The 22,974-nt window shown below is 38.4% G+C and overlaps 1 protein-coding gene across 3 annotated transcripts in view; it reads right to left on the bottom strand.

The window, feature by feature from the left end:
• Positions 1 to 299: 299 nt before the first annotated feature.
• Positions 300 to 22,974, bottom strand: part of BPNT2 (3'(2'), 5'-bisphosphate nucleotidase 2) — a 32,644-nt gene continuing 9,969 nt past the window's right edge. The window contains exons 2-6 of one of the 3 annotated variants that reach the window (XR_014236724.1): positions 19,232 to 19,394; positions 18,067 to 18,162; positions 7,761 to 7,922; positions 527 to 6,225; positions 300 to 432 (exon numbers count right to left, since the gene is read on the bottom strand). Coding sequence is in view for 2 of the 3 variants with exons in the window: in XM_082364780.1 (XP_082220906.1) it covers positions 5,954 to 6,225; positions 7,761 to 7,922; positions 18,067 to 18,162; positions 19,232 to 19,394 (693 nt within the window). In the remaining variant the exon portion in view is untranslated. Of the gene's footprint in view, positions 6,226 to 7,760; positions 7,923 to 18,066; positions 18,163 to 19,231; positions 19,395 to 22,974 lie in introns of all 3 variants that reach the window. The other 2 variants (XM_082364780.1, XM_082364781.1) reach the window with 2 other exon arrangements.

The raw sequence follows: 22,974 nt of genomic DNA, 5'->3' as shown, positions 1-22,974 counted from the left end.
AAGCAATTATACTCCAATAAAGATGTTTAAAAAAAGCAGAAGCATTCAGGGACAGAAAGCAGTATAGTTGTTACCAGGACGGGGGGATGGGGAGCGACTGTCCAAAGGGCACAGGGTTTCTGTTTGGGCTGAACAGGTTCTGCAAATGGACAGTGGTGATATTTGCACAACATTGTGAATGTAAATGCCACCCAATTGTACATTTAAAAATGGTTGAAATGGCAAATTTGTTATGTATATTTTACCATAGTAAAAATTTTTTAAAAAAAGGAAAAAAAAAGTAGATGCAGCACACCATCTTTCAGACATGACCAATTTATTCAGAAAATTCAAATTTCAGTTTGGCAAAGTGTATCCAGGGGCAGAGTTTGGGATGATCATTTCATCGGAGGCAACCACATTTTCTAGAGCTATTTGGCCATGGGGTAGTATCTGAAGGAAAGAAAACAAAACTTTAAAAAATAATTTAGGGTGTGTGGGCGATAAAACATAAATATTTGCAGAGGAAACCAAACAACCAGCTTACACAACTGAGGCATGAGAAATGCTGATGCTAGTAGAAACCCTTTATTCCATTTAGTTCGACAGCCATTAAGCACCTAATTTGTTCCAGACGCTGGGGTAGCTGCCGAGGCTGAGGTGGAAGTACAAAAATCACCAAGACGTCATCCGTGTCCTTAAGAAGTTTACAACAGCACATGCAGAAGTGAGGGCTACAGGTGAGGCGCCAAAAAGCCTGCTCAAAAACCTGGAGGGAGGAGAGTTTACCTTTACTTCTCAGTAGAGGCTGAAGTCGGGACCCTCTTAAATTAGGTGGTGTGGGTGAGGCAGGGGATAGCAGGCCCAGCTAAGAAAACTCTGGTGTCTCAGCATATCTTGGCAACAGGAAATGGTCTAGTTCCTCCTCAGCCTTCAGTGTGTGAGAGGGGAAGGGGTATTCAAAGGTATTTAGTTTTATTTTAATTCCTCTCATCATTAGCCCATTATAAGAGATTGACTAGGAAGTGAAAAATGATTAAAAAAAAAACACACCACATCCAAGTTTGAAGAGGCAGGGACACAGATGGGAAATACCATTTCATAGTGTTAGTGTAAACTCAACTGCTTGTGTATATCCATTTAGTAGCTTAAGTAAAACCATCAAAAGAGGAAAAAGACCCACTGGCAACACCACAGTTCATCACGGCAGAACACAGTCTCTCCTGTTAGACTGTAAAGCTAGTTTTGGCTACTGCCAAGGGTGGATGCAAGGGCACAATGGAAATTGAAGTCCGTATTTTACACACAAATTAAAGTCTGTAAACATTTCCAACTTAACTGAACATAGATGACGAAGAGGGCTTAGAAGAGATAATTTGGGGAGATAGATGAACTCTTTGCAGGCTGATCTAAAGATGACTTGGGGTGCTGTATCTCCTATTTTAAAAAAATACAGGATGAACAAGTCTGAATAATAGTTTACTATATGTATAACATACACCTCAAAAAGAATTCTAATGCAACATACTACTAATCAAACATCACAGTTTCTGCTTTTGCAATTTACACAAATTACCTGCATTTTAATACTTTAGGGAACCCTTACAAACACAATACACAACAAGTTGTAATATTATTCATCATCCTTAACTTCTGAAAGTTTGGGTTATATTATCTTAAAGGAAAACTAATATTTATAAATCTCATTTTCCCACAGAATTAATTCATCACTCATTTTTAAAAATAATTTTTAAAAAAGAAGCTTCCCTGTAAGCCTTTATCAATGGTAAATTGGAATGCAAACACCTGCTAGGCTCTGATGAAATAAAAATAAACAACTTATTATGACCAGCACCTCATAAAACCAAAACCTCCTTTTGAAGTACAAAGTTCAGTTCTTCTTGCCCTCTTAGTAAATGCTAATCCGAACCCTCTCCGATCTAGGAACCATTCTGGTTTATGTCACATACATACAGTATTTTTTAACATTAAGAAATTCTTGACATGATACCATAAATAGTTGTTAGAACCAAAGTGACTCAGAGTACTAGAATAGATATAATAGCACACTGAAATGGTTTAAGAGTAAAATTTAAAAAAATCTATCATGGTCTTATTAATTCAAATTAAAAACCAAAGGATGAAGTATCATTTCAGACCTATATACATCAACATGCCAGTTCTTATAAAAATGCACTTTAGTTGTATATGCAAAAATAATTTTATATTAATTTTATTTAACTTTAATGAATTTTCCCCAACTCTAACATTAAAAACATTAAAAGAACTTAAATTTTAATGGCAAAAGTTCCTGTTTTCCCCATCTATTAAAAAAAATTTTGTTTTCCCTTATTAACATACAATGCCCTGTTGTTAAGGCACAACTTTTTTTAGGATAAAAATGAAACCATAGGTTTATTTTACACAACAGTTACAAGGCAGACTTTTGTAGGCATATGCTGAGAATAATTAAGTAAGTCTTAAATTCAACCAAGATCTAAACTGAAAAATCACTGCTTCTATCCACAAGCAGTCAACACATAGCCAAGATAAGTAGTTGCAACTAGATTCCAAACAGTTCCTGTTTTAAACCTGCCAGAGCTCGTCTCCAGAAGGCCATTTTCAAGCTGTTATCAAGGAGAGGCAAGCTGGATATTTTCTTTTCTGAGGAATAGGGGGTGGCACTCCAGCTTTCTTTACTTATGTTTAAGCTATGAGAGACAGCTGTCACCTTCAAAGCCCGAGTAAAATCCAACTTTTGAATTAAGCATCTGAGACAGGGCAGATGCTTGCTTGGCGGCCTCCCTTGGCTACCCTTCCCCTGGGCTTTCTTCTTCCCTAGTCTTTTCTTAGCCACTGCCCCTCCCACTGCCTCTGACTCAATTTGCACAATATTCAAAGGAAGCACCCAGAAAACAGGAAGAATTTGCACAATTACTACTTAAAACACACAGACCAAGACGCTTGTTACTTCATTATACAGCCATAAACAATTCAATATTTAGAATCAAAGAAAAACTCTACAACTGGGGAAAGGGGACAATTGAGTAACAAAGACAAATATGACCCATCTTGTAGGCTCTGATGCTCTCAACTGACATAGGGACACAGTATGAAAACTAATAGAAAAAGCAAGTTTTCTCCAGCAGGCATAGCCAGCCAACTCCTGTATTTTCTGCATTTTCATTCTTTGAAGGATGGGTCAGAAGAAACGCTTTGTAAAGACAGAGGACTTGGGTTACACTTGACAGTTACTTTGGTGGTTTTGAAGGTGATTTTCCTTTACTTTTTGAGGAGTCTTTGAAAAGTAATAGTCAGCTAGGACTCTGCCAGGACTACTCTCTCCATCGGAACTTTACTAGAGTCTCCGTTCTGCCCTAAGATTTCAGCAACCAATCGTGGGATGTAGGTCTACGAGAGAATTCGTGGATTAAGTGCTGGGGAAGAGTATACTGGTGAAGAAAGAGAAACAGAAATAAAAGGAGAACATTAATCAACAGGCTAGGGTGATAGGGAACAAGGTAGAGACAAAGAGGGGCTGAGGAAGGGGACAGTTGATGGATCCTGGGGTTATCAGTGTCAAGATGAGGGAAAGGGAGACAAGGAATTGGGGAGGTGAGGATCACTAAAAGTAAACATTTTAGAAATAACTGTTTTTATGTCATTCTTGGGAGATATTATCTGTCTCACTTATTCATGAAGGTGTTTTACTGGTATGTCCTGGCACAATAATGTCTTACATAAATAAATATAAATACTGTTCTTTGTACTTACATTAGTTCTATAATGTATACTGACTTTTAGAAACAAAATGTTTTAAAATGAAATTTTTATAAAAGCACTTAAAAATCATTAGTACTATACTATACCCAACAAATCACAAAAATAACGCATTTAACTGTCGGCCAGTATCTTAATTTTTGTGCACAACACAAGCCCTTCACAAAGTCATTATCTACATGTGGTTTAATAAAATTCAAAATGAAACCAAAGCACCACGCTTGCTAATAAGAACTAGCCCCATTTCCTAATACGCTAGTCCCTTTTCCCTAAGTTTGACACATTACAATGAAAACAAATGCTTGTACCGCAGGACTCTGGAAACAGCATATTCCTTTGCCATCCCTCCTGAGAAAAAGGCTTTCCTCATCTCGTTGCAAAGAAAGATGCAGTCTCTAATATTCTGCTCAGAATTCCTAAGTCCTGTTTAAATATCAAGTGTTCCAACTACCAAAACTTTGAATGAATTTTCATGAACAAAACCCTACCTATCAAGGCCCATTACCCTACCAGATTGGTGACCAGTTGCTAGAGACCGGGTGGTAATGTGTGTATCACACTAGGTCCGATTCCCCAATGAGGCATTAGGACCTTGGACAGTGTCATTTGCAAACCTAAAGTTGTAAGCACATTCCACCAGGTGGGGATGCCCATCTTCTGGTCAACTTTACCTCCAAGATGGGAAAATAAATGGAAAGTTGATTTAGGGTTAAAAAATTTAAAGAGAAAAAGAAAGAGAGAGAGAAAGAGAGAGAGAGAAAGGAAGAAAGATATAAAGAAAAGAAACCATGAAACCATAAGAAATCCCTCTCCTTATCAGTGTGTTATGGAATAAAACCATAGCAAAGTCATGTGAAATAATGCTACTGTTTACCTGAAATTTCCAGCTATCACACTGAGAGAAATCAGACATCCCAATGAAAGATATCCTACAAAGCAAGGTTCAAATTACAGTGACACAGTGAATATGTCACAACCTTTCTTCCAACCAGATTCTGCACACTTCAACTGGAAAAAAATTCATCAAAAAGTAACTTCAATCTTCATTTTTTTTAATATGAAGAGAAGATACAAAGTATCTCAAAAGTTAATACTTTGTTTGTTTAGGTTAGATCCATTTATTAATGGTAAAACTAACCATGGCAAAAGCAACCTTAACTTATTCTTGATAATGAGAGAATCTCTATATACAAACCTGGCAAATTTTTTAAAAAGTACTATAACAAGGCTTTTGAAAATAATAAAAGCTAGCTCATTTCGTGTAATGTCAAATAACTTTCAGTTAATAAGAGGATCATTTATATTTTTATAATGCCTTATACAGCATATTTAATCCCTAATGAGAAAATATACCAAATTCTAATGCTAACCCTGAAACCTTAATCCAAACCTTACAAGTTAAAGACTAAATGCTGGTCAAGAGGGAAAGGATGGAACCATACACCGTCCATAGGGCAAATGAAAATTACCAGCAAGATGGCAGAAATGTTGAACCCAGAGGTACAAACGCACTTTTCTTTATAAAAACAAAACAAAACGCACACACACAGAAATTACAGTTACAACGCAACCATCATATATCTATATTCTCTACTAGCTGGTGAACCTGTTATTAAAATTTCAAAGAAAAAAAAACAATTTAAGCTTTTTCTATTTTAATCCATAAGAAATATTCGGTAAGCGATAGAGAATTTGTTGCATATTAATGAATTTGTAGCTTCTTGTGCTTTCCATCTGAACTAGGGGTAAAAACCCCCAATTATTTTATTTTCAATGAGATATAATTGTAAAGTAATATTAAACATCTACACAAAATCAATCCTTTCTTCAGCCCAATTCTATATGAAAGTACTAACAAACAGTGAAGATTCATGATATTGTGTGAAAATGGTGGCTCATAACAATGCAGACTCGACTATAGATTTTAATTCACAAATATATATATATGCGCCTTGTGTATGACAACTGTACGAAAATAGTCTCAAAAATAAAGACAATACTTGAGACAGGAAGCAACCCATTCTCCCTGATCTTGCATCCTATCACAGGGAAAATAAGTCTCTGATGCTTCATAAATACTTTAAAAGGTTCAGGATGGCCTTCACCATGCAGTCTCCACCGATGCTTTGATGCCTCCAGCGTTTCAGGCTGACCGTTCAGCTCTGGAGGAGCTGCGACCTGTAACCAGCGTGGCTTATTTATGTCCCGTCTTCTCTAGACTGGGGAGTTTTCTGACGAGGGCTTGGTGGTTCACTCTGATGCTGGCAAGGAGCCCCCCTTCAACGCCGTCGGCGCCCGTGTAACTGATTTCTTCCCCACTCAGGGTAGTCATGTGCCCCCCAAGGGCTTTTAAGATGGCGTTGCCGGCACATATATCCCACTTCTTGATATATGTCACATGGATATATAGATCAGCTTTTTCTTGACTCTTATCAGGCACATCCAAGAGTGCTAAAACTTTATAACCTACAAGATAAACACAGAATTTAGGTTACTGTCTGAAAGATTTGAAGAAAGGAGCTTACTGTTTTGAGTACATTGTTAAAATAACAGCACAGGGTGTGCAGGAGCTCTCTGTACTATCTTTGCAACTGCTAAGTCTAAACTTATTTTAAAAAATAGGTTTTTTTAAAGTAATAGTGCAGACGTTAAACCCAAATGAGCAAAAAACAAAAAAATACTGCAAAGTAATTAAGCTGTTCTCAAATATAAACAAATATATGCCTATAATTTTTTAAATTTAAATCTACTTTGCGCTTGTCTTCTACAGGGTGATACCTTCAACATGAATCGTTTCCTATGGACTATTCCACTAAAGCTAAACACCCACAGGTTTCCCTTGAGTCTCCAGGAAGGCTGGATTTGAAAGAAGAAAGCACAAAATAATGCTACTATCTTAAGTCTTTTTTGTAATGAGGCAGAATTTTAAAAATAAAATAATAAAATAAAACAAACCCAGAAGAAACTGGGTCTAAAATCTAGTTTATCCCATTCCTACTGGGCATTTTGGATATCACCTTTCCTAACCAACCTAAGAGCCTGTAAGAAAACAATAAAGCCATGTTAAGAAAGACATGTATAGGTCAGCAGTAAACTAACACTGTTAGGCTTATAGGTTAAAAGCACTACTTTTCCCTTTATTACTGTGCTGAAAAGGTTTTCAAACACAAATGTTTCTGACTATAATTTGCTATCTGTTTGAATTAAAACACTTCTGTCATATTAAACAATACTCAAAACAAGGGTGGGCAAATGACCCATGAGCTAAATCTGGGCCATGGCCTGCTTTTGTACAGTCCTCAAGCTATAGATTTTTTTTTTTTTTTTTTTTTTTGTATTTTTAAAGTGAGGTTAAAAAAAAAAAAATCAAATAATAGTATGCAAAAGAGATCATATGTGACTCACAAAGCCTAAAATATTTACTATCGGGCCTTTCAGAAGAAGTCAGCTGACCCTGAGCTGGAACACAGGGAATGCAATAATACAGAATCGACATTAAGCTGGATGGGCACTAGACTCTGTGGCTCCTCCCAGACACGAAAGCTGAGGAGCTCAGGGGCGTTAACAGTGACCAAGGGGTTAGCCATTCTAGTAACACTTCTGATGATTCCTGGCAGCCTGCTGCTAAATAAAGCGTTGTGATGTGCTGTATCTTGCTTTCTCTCCTTGCTATTCTTACAGTTAAACTAATAGCACAATTATTTCACAATCAGATCATATATATAACAACCATCAATGTCAGAAATAGGCTTCTGTAGTATTCGAGGAACAGAAATCACCACTGTGAGACTGTTTCTATTGTGAGACTGTCTCTACCAAGGAGGCACGTGTGACTGAAATCCTGCTCTCGAGATCACCAAGTAGGAGACCACGCCTGTCTTGAAAGCCCACTGTCCATTCTCACTTTCTTCCCAAGGACGGGACAACCAACTCTGCCTCCTGACATGGCCTTGGCCGCGCAGGGAACACTGCACAGGCACCGCAGGGGAGTGGGAACATACCGGCACCGCCCGCCGGGATGACTGTAGTCTGGTTTCCGAAAGTCTGAAGAGCAACCTGCTTGACCATTCCTGAATGTGAGCGAGACACAACGATCCTCGGGGTCTTCTCATTGTAAGCGGTGCGGGCTTTCACATTTGACCCACCGTCTACCATCGCCCAAGCTGGAAAGGAAATGTAATAGCCAGTAATGGCACTGAAGCTTTTAAAACCAGAACTCAAAGTACCAAGGGTGACTGAAAAAAAACTTCTTCCGAAGAATTACTCATACTTTTTTCCAAAACAGGAAGCTTCTGTTTTCTGAGTACAAGAGTAATATGTTTATTTTTTTACAATAGTCACATATTAAGACAAAACTAAAAGAGGCTATGCAATCCTGCCCAACCAGAAACAGTGACTATTAACTTCTTGATTTAAGAAAGCCCAGGCTCCGGAGCTCCCTGTAGGGTAGCTGCCGAGTCTTCACTGGGACCATGCTGCAACTCAACTTCTCCCACTTCCTTCCCTCCCTTCCACAAATCTGATCCCAAGAGCACGCTCTAGTAAACGTCCTGCACTCTAATCTCCACCCCAAAGTCTGATTCCTGGGCAACCCAACCTGCAGCAACCTACGACATAATTCAAAATTAAAAAACGACTTTTCTTCTATACTACCTTTTTGTCTGATATATTCACGGTTTCAATTATTTGTATATTGGCTCAATTTCCTAATGAGCTTGATAAATATGAAACAGTCAAAGAGGTACGTGAGTTAGGTTTACATATCTGCTACATCAGAGAGTATAAAAAGAAAAAGCACTAGATTTCAAAATAGACCAGAAATTTTTAAGAAGGTGAGGAGATTGCAGAGATGGCTTGAAATGTTTTTCTTGGTTTGAAGTTTTCTTTACTGACTACCAAACTATACAAGAAAACAAGCTTACTCAGAAATATCCCAATGAGATTACTGTTCTAGTAGTCACTCACTGGGAGATAAAATATAGTCCACTACAGCTAGCAATGTCGGCAGCTACGTTACCACTTACTCCTGGTTGCAGAAAAAAATTTAAAAAATGAACAGAGTCTAGGTTTCTGAGTTCCCCAAGCTGATGGCAGTCTCTCAGATTCTTCTCACATGTCTTTCCAAAACCACACACAGCAACAAAGAGAACAAAAACACAGTTAACTACTACCTAAAGAATAAGTAGGAGACAGAGGATAGCTATAAACACAAATTTATCAGAAAGAAGGGGAGTAAATACCAAAGACCAGCAGAGTAAGTACTGTAGCTGACCCTGTATAGGGAATATGGCAGGAGCTTCACGGAAGTGCCAAGATGTCAGTGGTGGCAAACTCAGACAGCAACAGCCAGAATCTCTCCCCAGAAGGAAAGGTCCCATCTAAAATGAGAACTACTGAAAGGAGGCCTGAGACTCGGCAACAAAGCAGTGAGTAAAGGAGGCTTGGAGAAGACACGGAAACAAAAGTGATGTCTCAGAGCATACTGGATGAAGTACAACATCTTTTAGGATGTTTCTCTAAGAGAGACAATTTGGAAGACAGCAAAGAGGACTAAAAAGAAGGAAGGGGTTGAAGGTAAGGGCCCTACTGAAACAAGAAAGGGTCAAACAAGAAAGAAAAAATGTGAAAACAAACAAAAAAAGATGCCTACTAATAAAGACAATGCCTTCCTCACACTAACAGAAAAGAAAGCTCATGAACCGAGAATTACCCCAACCCCTGTCCTGCTACCACCCTTCCCTCAATTCCACAGAAACTGGATCAAATAGAAATAAGAAATATAGAACTGCAATGTCTATTGAAAAAGAAGAAAACATAAGGAATGACGATTAAAACATTTCAGGCTACTTGAAAATTTCTACAAAGCAGAGTTAAGACTATAAGGCAACACTGCAACATGGTTAAAAATAAACAAGCAACAAAAAAATAAAAAGAATGCTATGGAACAAATAAAAAAGAACAAATCAGAAGAGATAAATAAACAATAGGAAGATATGAAATGGGAACTCATATAACACAGGAAAGAAACTGAAGAAAAAAAAAAGGACAAAATCATTAAAGGCTTAGTACTAAATCACAGGATACACAAGGGACAAGAGAATTGCCCAAAAGCACAGAAAGCAATACGAAAAACAAAAAATAAATGAAACAAGTAAACACATAAAAGGGACCAGAGTAAAAGTGACCCATATGGAAGCCAGTGAAAGAAGAGTCAGCATACATAATTAGGAGTCCACAAAACAGAAAAACAAAATGATGAAACAGAACTAATCTTTAAAATTATGATTCAAGAAAATGTCCTTGAAATAAAGAGAACCTAAATGTCCACATTGAGACATAATATGGAGACAACTGCCCAGAATGCCAACTCTGAATCTGAGATAAGTCATAGTTCTTTTATGAGACTCTAAAGATAATGTTCTTTGGCATTCCAGGCAAAAAGACCAAGCTACTTACAAAGAAGAGAAAATCAGGTTATAAGCCTTTTTGTCAAGATTCCACACATGCCTACACAGATGTCACACCAGTTCAAGAGTGTATACCATTTAACCAAGAAAAAACGGTGCATAGTGGATTGAATAATGTCCTAGCAAAGTTCAGGTCTACCCTGAGCCGTCAGAATGTGACCTCATTTGGAAACAGGGTCTTTGCAGATGTAAAGCTGAGGTCATAATGGATTAGAGTGGACCCTAAATTTAGTGGCTGGTATCCTTATAAGAGGAGGAAATGCAGAAATACAGAGACAAAGAGAATGTGAAGAAGGAGACATGAACTGGAGGAAGTGTCTACAAACCAAGGCACGCCAAGGCATGCCTGGAGCCACCAGAAGCTGGAAGAGGCAAGGAAGGGGTCTCCTCCTGAGCGTGACACTGGAAGAGGCAAGGAAGGGGTCTCCCCCTGAGCGTGACACTGGAAGAGGCAAGGAAGGGGTCTCCCCCTGAGCGTGACACTGGAAGAGGCAAGGAAGGGGTCTCCCCCTGAGCGTGACACTGGAAGAGGCAAGGAAGGGGTCTCCCCCTGAGCGTGACACTGGAAGAGGCAAGGAAGGGGTCTCCCCCTGAGCGTGACACTGGAAGAGGCAAGGAAGGGGTCTCCCCCTGAGCGTGACACTGGAAGAGGCAAGGAAGGGGTCTCCCCCTGAGCGTGACACTGGAAGAGGCAAGGAAGGGGTCTCCCCCTGAGCGTGACACTGGAAGAGGCAAGGAAGGGGTCTCCTCCTGAGCGTGACACTGGAAGAGGCAAGGAAGGGGTCTCCTCCTGAGCGTGACACTGGAAGAGGCAAGGAAGGGGTCTCCTCCTGAGCGTGACACTGTCAACCACTTGGTACCAGACTTCTGGCCTCCGGAAATATGAGAGTACACTTCTGTTGTTTTAAGCCACCCAGTCTGGGGTAATTTGTTATAACTGCCCTAGGAAACAAAAACAGTTTTAAAATACATATATTTTATAACTAGCCAAGTGGTCTTTCCAAGTATCAACACTATAGAAAAACCTCTTCCCATGTAAGAACTCAGGTAATTTGGCATTCAGGAGCTAGCTCTTCTAAAGTAATCTATTAGAGGACAGGCTTTATCCAACCAAAGGATGACTGAGGAACTCTCAGCAAAAGTACTGCTGGTAAGCACTGAGTAAGTGTAACTGTGGATTTAAGAGAAAGACAAAGATAGGAAAAAGGTGTAGAAATGTTACCTCAGAGTTGATTACTGAGACTTGAAGGACACCATTTAAATCTGAAGATTTGAATAGTGGAGTAGGAAGATAAACATCAAAAAAATATGATTGACTAAAATGGGACAGTTGGTCAAGAAGGCTAAACTAAGCAAATTTAATTGCTGCTGCTAGGAGAGAACCAACAGGTAATACCTGAAGAAGATGACTATATAGTGGTATTTAAAGAGAAAAGTATATATTAAAGTGTTAGTAAAAAACGCAACAACAAAAGAACAAATTAAACTTAAAAAATAATAACTGTAGTTTGAATCACATTGAATATATAAAAATCCAGGAGATAAGGATCTTAAAGAGAGAGAGAGAATGCTTACTCTTGACCCAGAATAACATCTGTTTGCACCGGAGGTGGTTTTTACCCTAACCCTAACTTGAAAATTGGTAAAGGAAAAGAGTACAGTGTCTTTGAGTAGAAACCACGTTTTACGGTAAATAATAAGTAAATAAGTAACCCCAAGTTGATGGAGAACTTTCTCTACAGAACTTCAGCTAACATATGTAGAAAAAAACAACAGGGGCTTCCGTGGTGGCGCAGTGGTTGAGAATCTGCCTGCCAATGCAGGGGACACCGGTTCGAGCCCTGGTCCGGGAAGATCCCACATGCCGCGGAGCAACTGGGCCCATGAGCCATAATTACTGAGCCTGCGCATCTGGAGCCTGTGCTCCGCAACAAAAGAGGCCACTATAGTGAGAGGCCCGCGCACCGCGATGAAGAGTGGCCCCCGCTTGCCACAACTAGAGAAAGCCCTCGCACAGATACGAAGACCCAACACAGCCATAAATAAATAAATAAATAAATTAAAAAAAAACAAACATTTAAAAAAAAAAAACAGACTAGAAAATCTCATTTTACATCTTAAATAGATCTTAAAACTATTATATGGAAGGTTTAATGGAATCCTGATTTCAAATGATGCCAAAATCTCTCTCTAGATTACCTGCTGATAGCAAGAGAATGACCATAATTTTATAACTGAGAAGTCTGGTCATGAACACCTTAACCATCTTATTAACATCATTAATAGCGAGATGAGACGTATGTCACGTAATGTGATGCAGTAGGAAGTACATGAAGAGTACCTAAAATGTGTTCTTGAGAAAAATATTTAACCTTAATCCAATCAAGCCTCCAGATCCATTACACTTTATAAGAAAAAGATGAAAAATAAACAAGTTAAATAACAGCCTGGGAAAATAATCAGAAGAATCCAAAAGGCAGGACATTCTATGACAAGGGACCTGATCTCCTCAACAAGTCAATGCATGGGGATAAAGGGGACTGGGGGCTGTTCTAGGGTCTAGATTAGAAGAATTTAACACAGCAACCTAACAACCAAAAGAAATGCTTGTCCCTTGACTGGATTTTGGTCTGAGGTAACAGGTTGTAAAATCCAATTGAGGAACAACTGGGGGAAATGTGACTATTGGATCAATTATGGAATAATTCTTAATTTTATTATTATATTAATAGTACTGTTCTTGTTTAGAAACATGTTCTTTTTAGACATGCATATTGAAATATAAAGGGGTAAAATGTCATGATCCTTGTAATTTTTTCTAAAGTACATAGGCAAATAAATGAATAAATAAATAAAAGCAAATATATAAAAATGTTATCAACTGTTAAATCTGGATGGAGTACATGAAAATTCATTATAATTGGTTTTTTTGAATTATTCATAATAAAAGTAAAATAAGAAATGAGAAGCAAAAAAATCCTCTAAATTCTTTTTAGAGATGATCAAAAAAAGTTTTATTAAGAAGTGAATTTACAATGCTGTATCTCTAGAGGTCAGTATTGTGTAAGAGAATAAAGACTATATCTCAGTAGATAGTACCAGAGTAATTTTAGATAAGAATTACTAATTTAATATTAAAAATATATATTTCAGATCACATGAACTCAAGACATTCAGTCATAACACTTATATGGACAGAATTATTTCAAGCCCCTTAAAAAAATACAGTAGGTACTTAAATAAAATATAAATGATTGATGTTGATGATAAGGTAGTAGTGATAAGCTAAAATAGCAGTCAACAGAATATGTTTAGTCTATCTATAAGACATGCTAACAACAAGTCCAGTAGGAAATAAAAAGTGGTTGGTACTTTTCTACACATACTTCAGACATTACAACTTATTTTTAATAGCTACAAATTTCCACTGAGTGGATATACTACACCTACTTACATATTACTTCATTAAAATATGTACTATTCAAGTATCTCTTGCTTTTAAGTATTTCACTCAGTGAATTAATTGTAATTAAGTCTGATAAGAATTTTGATCAGCTTTGTTCTAACTGTTGCCAGCAACAATAATATCTAACTCCCATTATAGTCAAGTGTAGCTAAATTCTGGTAAATACACAATACTTGACAGTTTGTACTCTGCCAACATCAATATACAGTCTGGAAGTGAAAACAATAGTCCCAAAGAGGGCACAAGCCAAACAAACCTTCGATCCAGGAATGGAAGGTCAACCCACACCTAATTAAGGGCGTATTGATTCTTTTGGAATGTTTGCTGACTAGCAAGCACCTTATGTTCCTAAGCCTATGAGGGGGGCGTATTATATATTCTGATGGAATAAAGGTTTTTAAAAATGGAGGTTTTATTATCGCCATTCTCCCTCCTAACATGAACAGATGTGGAGACCAGGACCTATCGGCCTCTCTGACATCAACTTTCTCTGCATTTTCTCTATCCCAGTTCTAATTCTCTTTGGGCAGCAGGTTCTGTTGGCAGCTAAGCGTGCCACGTGACTTTTGGCCAATGAGATGAAGCGGAGGGCTTCAAGTCAGTCTTTCCAAATAGAAAGAATATCTAAGATAGATCTTTTGTCCCTCTTCTTTGCCCTTTCTTCCTGCCTAGAATAGAGCCATGGTAACCGGAGTCGCCCATTTTTGTGAGCATGCAAACAAAATGCCACCTCCTAAGAAAAAAAAGCAAAAAGAGGAGTCAGGCATTTAAGAGAATCAGAAAGCCACTGAATCACTCCTACCCTGTGGCCGTCTTATTAGGTGAGAAAAATAAAGCCCTTACCTGTTTAACCACTGCAACCACGATTTATTTTATACGCAGCTAAAGGCTGTCCTAACCAACAGAAACAGGCATGAAGGACATTGTCAGAAGAATGAGAGAGGATCTCAAAGACTTAAGCCCTGTACATAACCTTTATGTGCCTGTTTTCTCCTTTTTATTAAAAGAAAATCACCTATTTCCTATTTTATATTCTTTCCAGAGTTCCTTTGAGACTGAAATGAATTTATGTCAATACACTTCACTAACTGTGAAAATACTAAACAAATGTAAGATACTAATAAGGAGTGGTTAGCTCTTACAGTAACATTTTAAACTGTATGGTTTTCTCGACGAGAGCTGCTAAGGCCCTTTTCTCATCTACAAAAAAGACAACATTGAGCTGCTAAGGCCCCGTTCTCATCTACAAAAAAGACAACATTTTTCCTTGTCACCCAGAGTTATCAAAAGGTTCAAATGAGATAACATAAATTTGTAAACACTATACACATGTTAGGAATCACGGAGTTATAATTACAAAAGTGGTGTGATATACCATTTGCATGAAATGTCTGGGGTTGACTCCTCTACTTTAGCTGGATGATCTTGAGGAAGATATCAAATTTCTGAGTCTCATTTTCTCACCTGTAAGTGCGATGCTAGTAGTAACCGTGTCCCTCCCTCAGGAGCCGGACGAAGTGTAGCAGTACTGATACGTTACACTCCAATATCCACTCTCCCTGTGTTCCCTGAGGGACAGAGCCCCTGAATTTCAGCTTGGATGGCCACTGAAAATAAAGACTACATTTCTTCACCTCCCTTGTGGCTGGATTCCAGCTATGTTTTGATCAATGGATGTGAGCTGAAGTGATGTGTACAACTTACAGGTCAAACCCTTAGTGGGAAACATCTTCCGCGTCTGCCTTCTAGCCCTCTCCACTGCTGGAAAGTGGATGAAGCAGTAAGCCATCCTCAGTCATGCAGATGAGGGCAACTAACTTTAGTACAGCAACACAGCAAGAGAATTTGTGTGAGAATTTGGTACCAGGGAGCTACCATGGCCGCCCCGGTCGGCTTACATACAGGCCGCTGGAGAAGAGAGAAATAAACTGTTTTGTTCAGTCTCCTGTATTTTGGTGCAGATTATTACACAGCTTCAACTAGAAGTCTAACCTGTATACTAACTAATTTGGTAAGGACTACACGAAATATGTGAAAGCCATCCATAAACCATTGAGCAACTATATCACTAACCTTAAGGCACTCTACCACAGTAATGGCATGAAGCTTCTGTAGCTCATCTAGCTGTCAACTGAAAAAAACTACCTGAACTATGAAAAGGAGTTAAAAGGTCAGATGACACAAAGCAGATTTCGTTTTGAAATGCAGAGCCAATCCTCATATATATGTTTAGCCTACCTCAGAGCAGCTAGAATTCGGGTACAAGGTTATTCTGCAAAACAAATCATCTAGAGTAATAAAAAGTTAACTTTGTCTCTATTTCCCTCCACTTGACAGACAGCATTTTTATGCAGTGCCAGCCACACCAATGAGGCGCGATGGATGAGGCTGGAGTAAACGATAAAACCATACGGATGCCGATGTGTTCGTCTCCTAGGGCTGCCGCAACACGTTACCACAAACTTGGTGGCTTACAATGAGAGAAATTTATCTTCTCACAGTCTGGAGGCCAGCAAGTCCCAAATCGCAATGTTGGCAGTGTTTGTTCCTTCTGGAAGCTCGAAGGGAGACTCTGCTCCGTGCCTCTCTCCTCGCTTCTCATGGCTGCCAGCAGCCTTTGGTGTCCCTCGGCCTGCACGCATCCCTCCAGGCCCTGCCTCCTATCACATCGTCTGACCCCTGGTATGTCTGCGTGCTCTCTGTTTCTTCTAAGGATGCTCTCGTTGGTTTAAGGGCCCACCCTAATGCAGGATGAGCTCATGTTGCTATTTACCTCAATTACATCTGCCAGGAGCTTATTTCCAAAAAAGGTCACATTCTGAAGTTTGGGTTGTTATGAGTTGAACTGTTTTCCCCTGAAAGATATGTTGAAGTCCTGACCCCCAGCACATCAGAATCTGCCTCTATTTGAAAATAGGATCATAAGTTACTAGCAGATGTAATTAGTTAAGATGAAGTCACGCTGGAGTAGGGTAGGCTCTTAATCTACCATGACTGGTGTCTTTATAAGAAAAGACACACAGACACAGACACACAGGGAGACACAACACACACCGATGAGAGAGGCAGAGACTGGATTTACACCAAGAAACTCCGGGGATTGCTAGCAAACTACCAGAAGCTAAGAGAAAGATATGGAAGGATTTTTCCCTGTAGGTTTCAGAGAGTATGTCTCTGCCAACACCTTGATTTTGGACTTCTGGCCTCCAAAACTGTGAGACTATATATCTGCTGTTTAAAGACACACTGTTTATGGGATTTTTAATGGCAGCTCTAGAAAACTAACACAGGGATGGATGTGAATTTGAAGGAGACATTATTCAGCCTACTGTAACCGGTCAGCAAGGCTGCTTTCAACACTGGCAAAGTAGCTACTGTCCCCATCAAGAGCTTCATCACCTTCGAGAACACTGGAGTCAAAAGGGCCATAATCCTAGCCTCAAGTTTTTGATGGGAGTTACCAATTAAAAGTATGAGGATTCCCTTCAGACTGTCAGCAGTACTGCTTATACCACTAACTGTTTCCCTCCACTTCACCACCCTGAAAATTCACAGTGTCATCGTGGACTTGTAACCCAGAGTGCACACCATCACTGATATCTGGAAGACCATGAATAGCCTCTCTGGCAAACTGCAGATCCCAAAATGTCATCCTGGGATTCATTAGCTCCGGCAAGGCTTTGGGCAAGGTCATTCCTGAGCTGAATGGCAAGCTCTTTGGCATGGCCTTCCATATTCCCACTCCCAACACGACTGTCATGGATCTGACCTGCCAACCTGCAGGAAGCTAAGAAACATTACTGCATCAAGAAGGTGGGGAAGCAAGGGTCTAAAGGAGCTTGGAAGGGCGTCCAGGCCTACAGAGGGACTGGCCTGATTATTAAGACTTTCACAGTGACACCACCCAACTGTAATGCTGAGACTGGCACTGCCCTTAACCACCAAAATATCAAGCTCATTTCCTGATATGACAACAGGTTGGGCTAAGTCCACTTCACGGTGGATCTCAGAATGCACGCAGAACCCAACGTGTAAGAGCCGTGGCCCTTAACCCCAGCGAGAGCACGACAGAAGCAGAGAGGAGCTCAGCTGCCGGGAGCCCACGCCCAGCTGTATTCCCCGACACGCGAAGAGTCGTTCCCCTTCATTTAACACAGTTTCTACTCTCTAAACAAGGTTTAGAAAGCTCTGCTTTGTCATATAGTATCAGTACCAACAATAAAATCCTCACTGTATCCAGGGAGGGGGTGAGGTAGGGTGGGGGACTGACTTTAACAACTACTGAGCTGCAGCTGAGATTCCAACAGGACAGTAAACCCTACAGACAAATGGTTTAGTCGCGTTAACTCTTGGAAGCTCTAGCACGTCTCTTACCTGTGTATCGCGAAAACGGCTTATGTATTGCTCCTAGCACAGGTTTACCATTTACAGCCACACACACCATAGTAGTAACATACTTTCGAAGATCCTCTACAAGAAAAAAAAAAAATCCAATAATAAAAACTATTATTAAAATAATTTTAGGATTGAATTTAAAAATCAGTTTCAAGCATTTAGAATAGTCCCTGTACAAGGGATGTGCTCACTAAATATCAACACTATTATATCATCAAATCAATTGCAGTCTAGGAAAAACTTTTTACAAACAAACCCCTCAATAGTCCATATTTCTACTATTTCTGCAAAATACTGTTTTATAATTTCAGTTACTATCAGATATACACACCTAGTGTCTTCTCCTTGTTTTCCAAATAGTTCTCTACTGAGTGTCTGTTTTGGGTCAAGTTCCGTGCTTAAGCGCTAGAGTGCAAAGGTGAAAAAGCAGAAGCCTCCACATTCAGAGAACGTACCGTTTAGAAGAACAGATATATAAATATAAGCAATCAACTTTTACGTACCAAGAGAACAAAGCAAACACAGAAAATTATATATCTCTGTGTAAGAAATAAGGACTAGGAGAAGATCCACAGAAATGAAATAGGAGCTAGGACTAGGTGAAAAGAACAGCAATAGGAGGTGGGAGAAGTAATTCTGTTTTGCTGTTTACTTGTTCCCTGGGTGCCTAGGATTTACTGTCTTGAATTCCAAGAACAGATGCATATGCAATAAAACCTAAATTCCAAAAATCACAAGTGAATATTGTATTCTGGCTATATAAATAAATACCTCAATAATGAGCACCTCAATAAATAAATCAATATGTAAATAAACACTTCAATAAATTGGGGTCCGACAGGAACTATTTTGTTGTTGTGACTGCTAGAAACTTCCCTTCACTAAAGAAGCAGTGACACAGTGAGAGGAGGATGCCATAATACAGTGGTCTGAGGGAAAAAAAAAAGGTTGAGAATAACTGATCCACTCCAGAAGTTGCATATCACAGTGCTTTAATCCAGCTCTCTGTCTTAAAATCTAATTGGAAAAGTTGTGTCAGATTGGTAAAGTACTTACCACCAGGAATACACCACCTGCCCTTGTTCTGGTTCTCCAATACATAATGGCAACATAAAGTCTGAGATCAATTTTAATTTAAAATTACCCGTATATTCCTGTGTAGCATCAAGTGGGTCAATCCAGACAGTAACACTCTCTGCTGGTACTTCCTGAGGAGTGGCTATTTCCTTCAGGATGTCCTCAGGAATCTTACGATCCCATAAGATAACCTCCTGATCAGTTGCGTCCACATGTTCCTCAGTATTTATCTGCAGTAAAAATAGTGGACAGTTAAAAAAGTTTTAAAGTTAGAAAAAAATCACTACCTGGAAAAAACACAATAGAGAACAACAATTCAGACAAAATCCCATAAATTGAAAGTAGATAAATATTTTTATTTCAAGGAATGCCACTGCAAAATGAAAATATGTAAGAAATTCCAGCGACATTGTCTTCCAGTGCTTTCCAATCTAATATTCGAAATTAGCTTGTTGTGTAAGCAGGACAGAGAATCTAAATATAGAGAAATATAAAAAGAAACGAAACATCAAGGGAACAAGCTATTTAAAAATTAATAATGTTTAGGAAAAATAATAGATCTAAAAGTGTGAAAATGGACTGACAATATTATGGAACACTGAACACAAGTAACTATAAGAGTCAGAAAGAGAAAAGTGACAATGGACTTAAAATTATGCCTTAAAAACAATATGACTTAAAAACAATGATAAAGATGTCAATTCTCCCATCTGTAAACTGTAGATTTAAAGCAACTTCAATCAAAATCCCTACACTTTTTTTAACCCCTTCTTGGAAACAGAACACGCCATTTTGGGGAAAGGGAAAAAAAAAATATATATGATATATCATGATATATATGTGAGATATATATATATATATATATATATATATATATATATATAAATATCATGGTGGGGTGACTTTCCTTGACATATTTTGGCTTTTTCCCCCAGCTTCACTGAGGTATAATTGACAAAAGCTGAATGTATTTAAAGTGTACAACATGACGAGATGATATACACATACATTGTGGAGTAAGAACCACAATTAAGTAAATTGATGTATCTACCACATCACGTATTTACTTTTTTCTTTTGTGGTGAAAACACTTAAGATTTACTCTGGAAGCAAATTTCATGTATATAATTCAGTAATATAAACCACAGTCACCTTGCTGCACATTAGATCCTCAGAACTTATTCATCTTAGTTATAATTTGAAGTTGGTTTTTTTTTTAAATAAATAAATTTATTTATTTATTTATTTATTTAAGTTTGGCTGTGCTGGGTCTTCATTGCGGTGCGCGGGCTTCTCACTGCGGTGGCTTTTCTTGTTGCGGAGCATGGGCTCTAGGCGTGCGGGCTTCAGCAGCTGTGGCACGTGGGCTTCAGTAGTTGTGGCTCGCGGGCTCTAGAGCTCAGGCTCAGTAACTGTGGTGCACATGCTTAGCTGCTCCGCGGCATGTGGGATCTTCCCGGACCAGGGCTCGAACCCGTGTCCCCTGCATTAGCAGGCGGATTCTTAACCACTGTGCCACCAGGGAAGTCCCTAATTGAAAGTTTATACACTTGACCAACATCTCCCCTTTTTACCCCATCCCCTAGACTCTGGCAACCACCATTCTGCTGTTTCTACGATTTTGACTTTTTTTTTTCTTTTTTCTTTTAAGATTCCACATGTAAATGTGATACCATACAACATTTTACTTTCTCTGTCTGGCTTATTTCACTTAGCAGAGTGCCCTCCAGGTTCATCTATGTTGTCCCAAATGGCAAGACGTCCTTCTTTTTAAAGGTTGAATAGCATTCCACTTTATGTGTGTGTGCGTGCATCACATTTTCTTTATTCATTCATGCATAGATGGACACGTATCTATCCGTTGTTTCCATATCTTAACTACGACGAATATTGTTACAATGAACTTGCGAGTACAGATATTTCCTCCAGATACTGATTTCATTTCATTCAGATATATATCCAGAAGTGACACTGCTGGATCATATAGCAGTTCTTTTTTAATTTTTTTTTGAAGAACCTCCGCACTGTTTTCCATAATGACTGTACCAATTTACATTCCCACCAACAGTATAAAAGGTAAGAGTTCCCTTTTCTCCACATCCTTGCCAACACTTATCTCTTGTCTATTTGATAAAAGCAATCCTAACAGGTGTGAATTCATATCTCATTGTGGTTTTGATTTGTATTTTCCTAATGATTAGTGATGTTGAGCACCTTTTCATACATCAGATGGCTAATTAGATGTCTTCTTTGGAAAAATGTCTATTTGGGTCCTTTGCCCATTTTTTAATTGACTTATTCTTTTGCTGTTGAGCTGAGTGACTTCCTTACATGTTTTAGACATTAACCCCTTATCATATATATGGTTTGCAAATATTTTCTGCCATTCTATAGGTTGCCTTTTCACTTAGTTGACTGTCTCTTTTGCTGTGCAAAAAGCTTTTTAGTTTGATGCTGTCCCACTTATCTTTGCTTTTGTTTTCCATGCTTTTTGGTGCCTTCTCCAAAAAAAAATCATTGCTAAGACCATGCTAAGGAATTTTAGGTTTTAGGTATCACACTTAAATCCTTAGTGTATTTTGAGTTAATTTTTGTTGCGTGGTGTAAGATAAAGGTTCAGTTTCATTCTTTTGCATATGGATAACCAGTATTCCCAGCACCACTTATTGAAGAGACTATCTTTTCCCCATGGTGTGTTCTTGGCACCCTGTCAAAGATTAGCTGGACGTATATGCATTGGATTATTTCTGAACTCTATATTAAATTCCATTGGTCTATGTGTATGTTTTATGCCACTATCATATTGTTTTGATTACTATAGCTTTGTAATATAATTTGAAATCAGAAAGTGTGATGCCTCCAGCTTTGTTCTTGCTTGGCTACTCAGGTCTTTTGTGGTTCCATATGAATTTTAGGATTGTTTGTTCTATTTCTCTGAAAAATGCCATTGGAATTTTGATAAGGATTGCACTGAATCTGAAGATTGCTTTGGGGAGCACAGATATTTTAACAATATTAATTTTCCCAATCCAAGAACAAGCAGTATCTTTCCATTTATTTGTATCTTCTTCAATTTCTTTCATCAACGTCTTTCAGTTTTCAGTATACGTGTCTTTCACTGCCTTCGTTACATTTATTCGTATTTTATTGTTTTTGATGTTATTGTAAATGGGATTGTTTTCTTAATTTCTCTTTCAGATAGTTCATTGTTGTTAGTGTACAGAAATATAACTGATTTTTGTATATTGATTTTGTATCCTGCAACTTTACTGAATTTGTTTATTACTTCAAAAGTATTTTGGTGGAGTCTTAAGGGTTTTTCTATATGTTAGATTGGCTCATCTGCAGAGACAATTTTACTTCTTCCTTTCTGATTTGGATGCATTTTATTTGTTTTACTTACCTAATTGCTCTGGCTAGGACCTCCAGTACTATGTTGAATGGATGTTATAAAAGCGAGCATCTTTGTCTTGTTTCTGATCTTAGAGGAAAAACTAAAAGCTTTTCACCACTGAGTACATTAGCTGTGGTCTTGTTATATATGGCCTTTATTATGTTGAGGTATAGTCCTCCTATACTTAATCTGTTGAGAGTTTTTATCATGAAAGTATGTTGAATCATAGATTTTTATCTTTCATTCTGTTCAAGTGGTGTATCACCTTGACTAATTTGCATATGTTAACCTGTCCTTACATCCCAGGGGTAAATTCTACTTGATCATGGTGTTTAATCCTTTAAACATGCTGTTGAATTCAGTTTGCTAGTATTTTGTTGAGAATTTTTACATGTATATTCATCAGGATGTTGGCC

This window comes from Balaenoptera borealis (genome assembly GCF_965194805.1).
Source record: "Balaenoptera borealis genome assembly, chromosome: 17".
Taxonomy (NCBI): Eukaryota; Metazoa; Chordata; class Mammalia; order Artiodactyla; family Balaenopteridae; genus Balaenoptera; species Balaenoptera borealis.
Note: the sequence above shows the minus strand (reverse complement) of the source record. Positions and strands in the feature narration are given on the sequence as shown.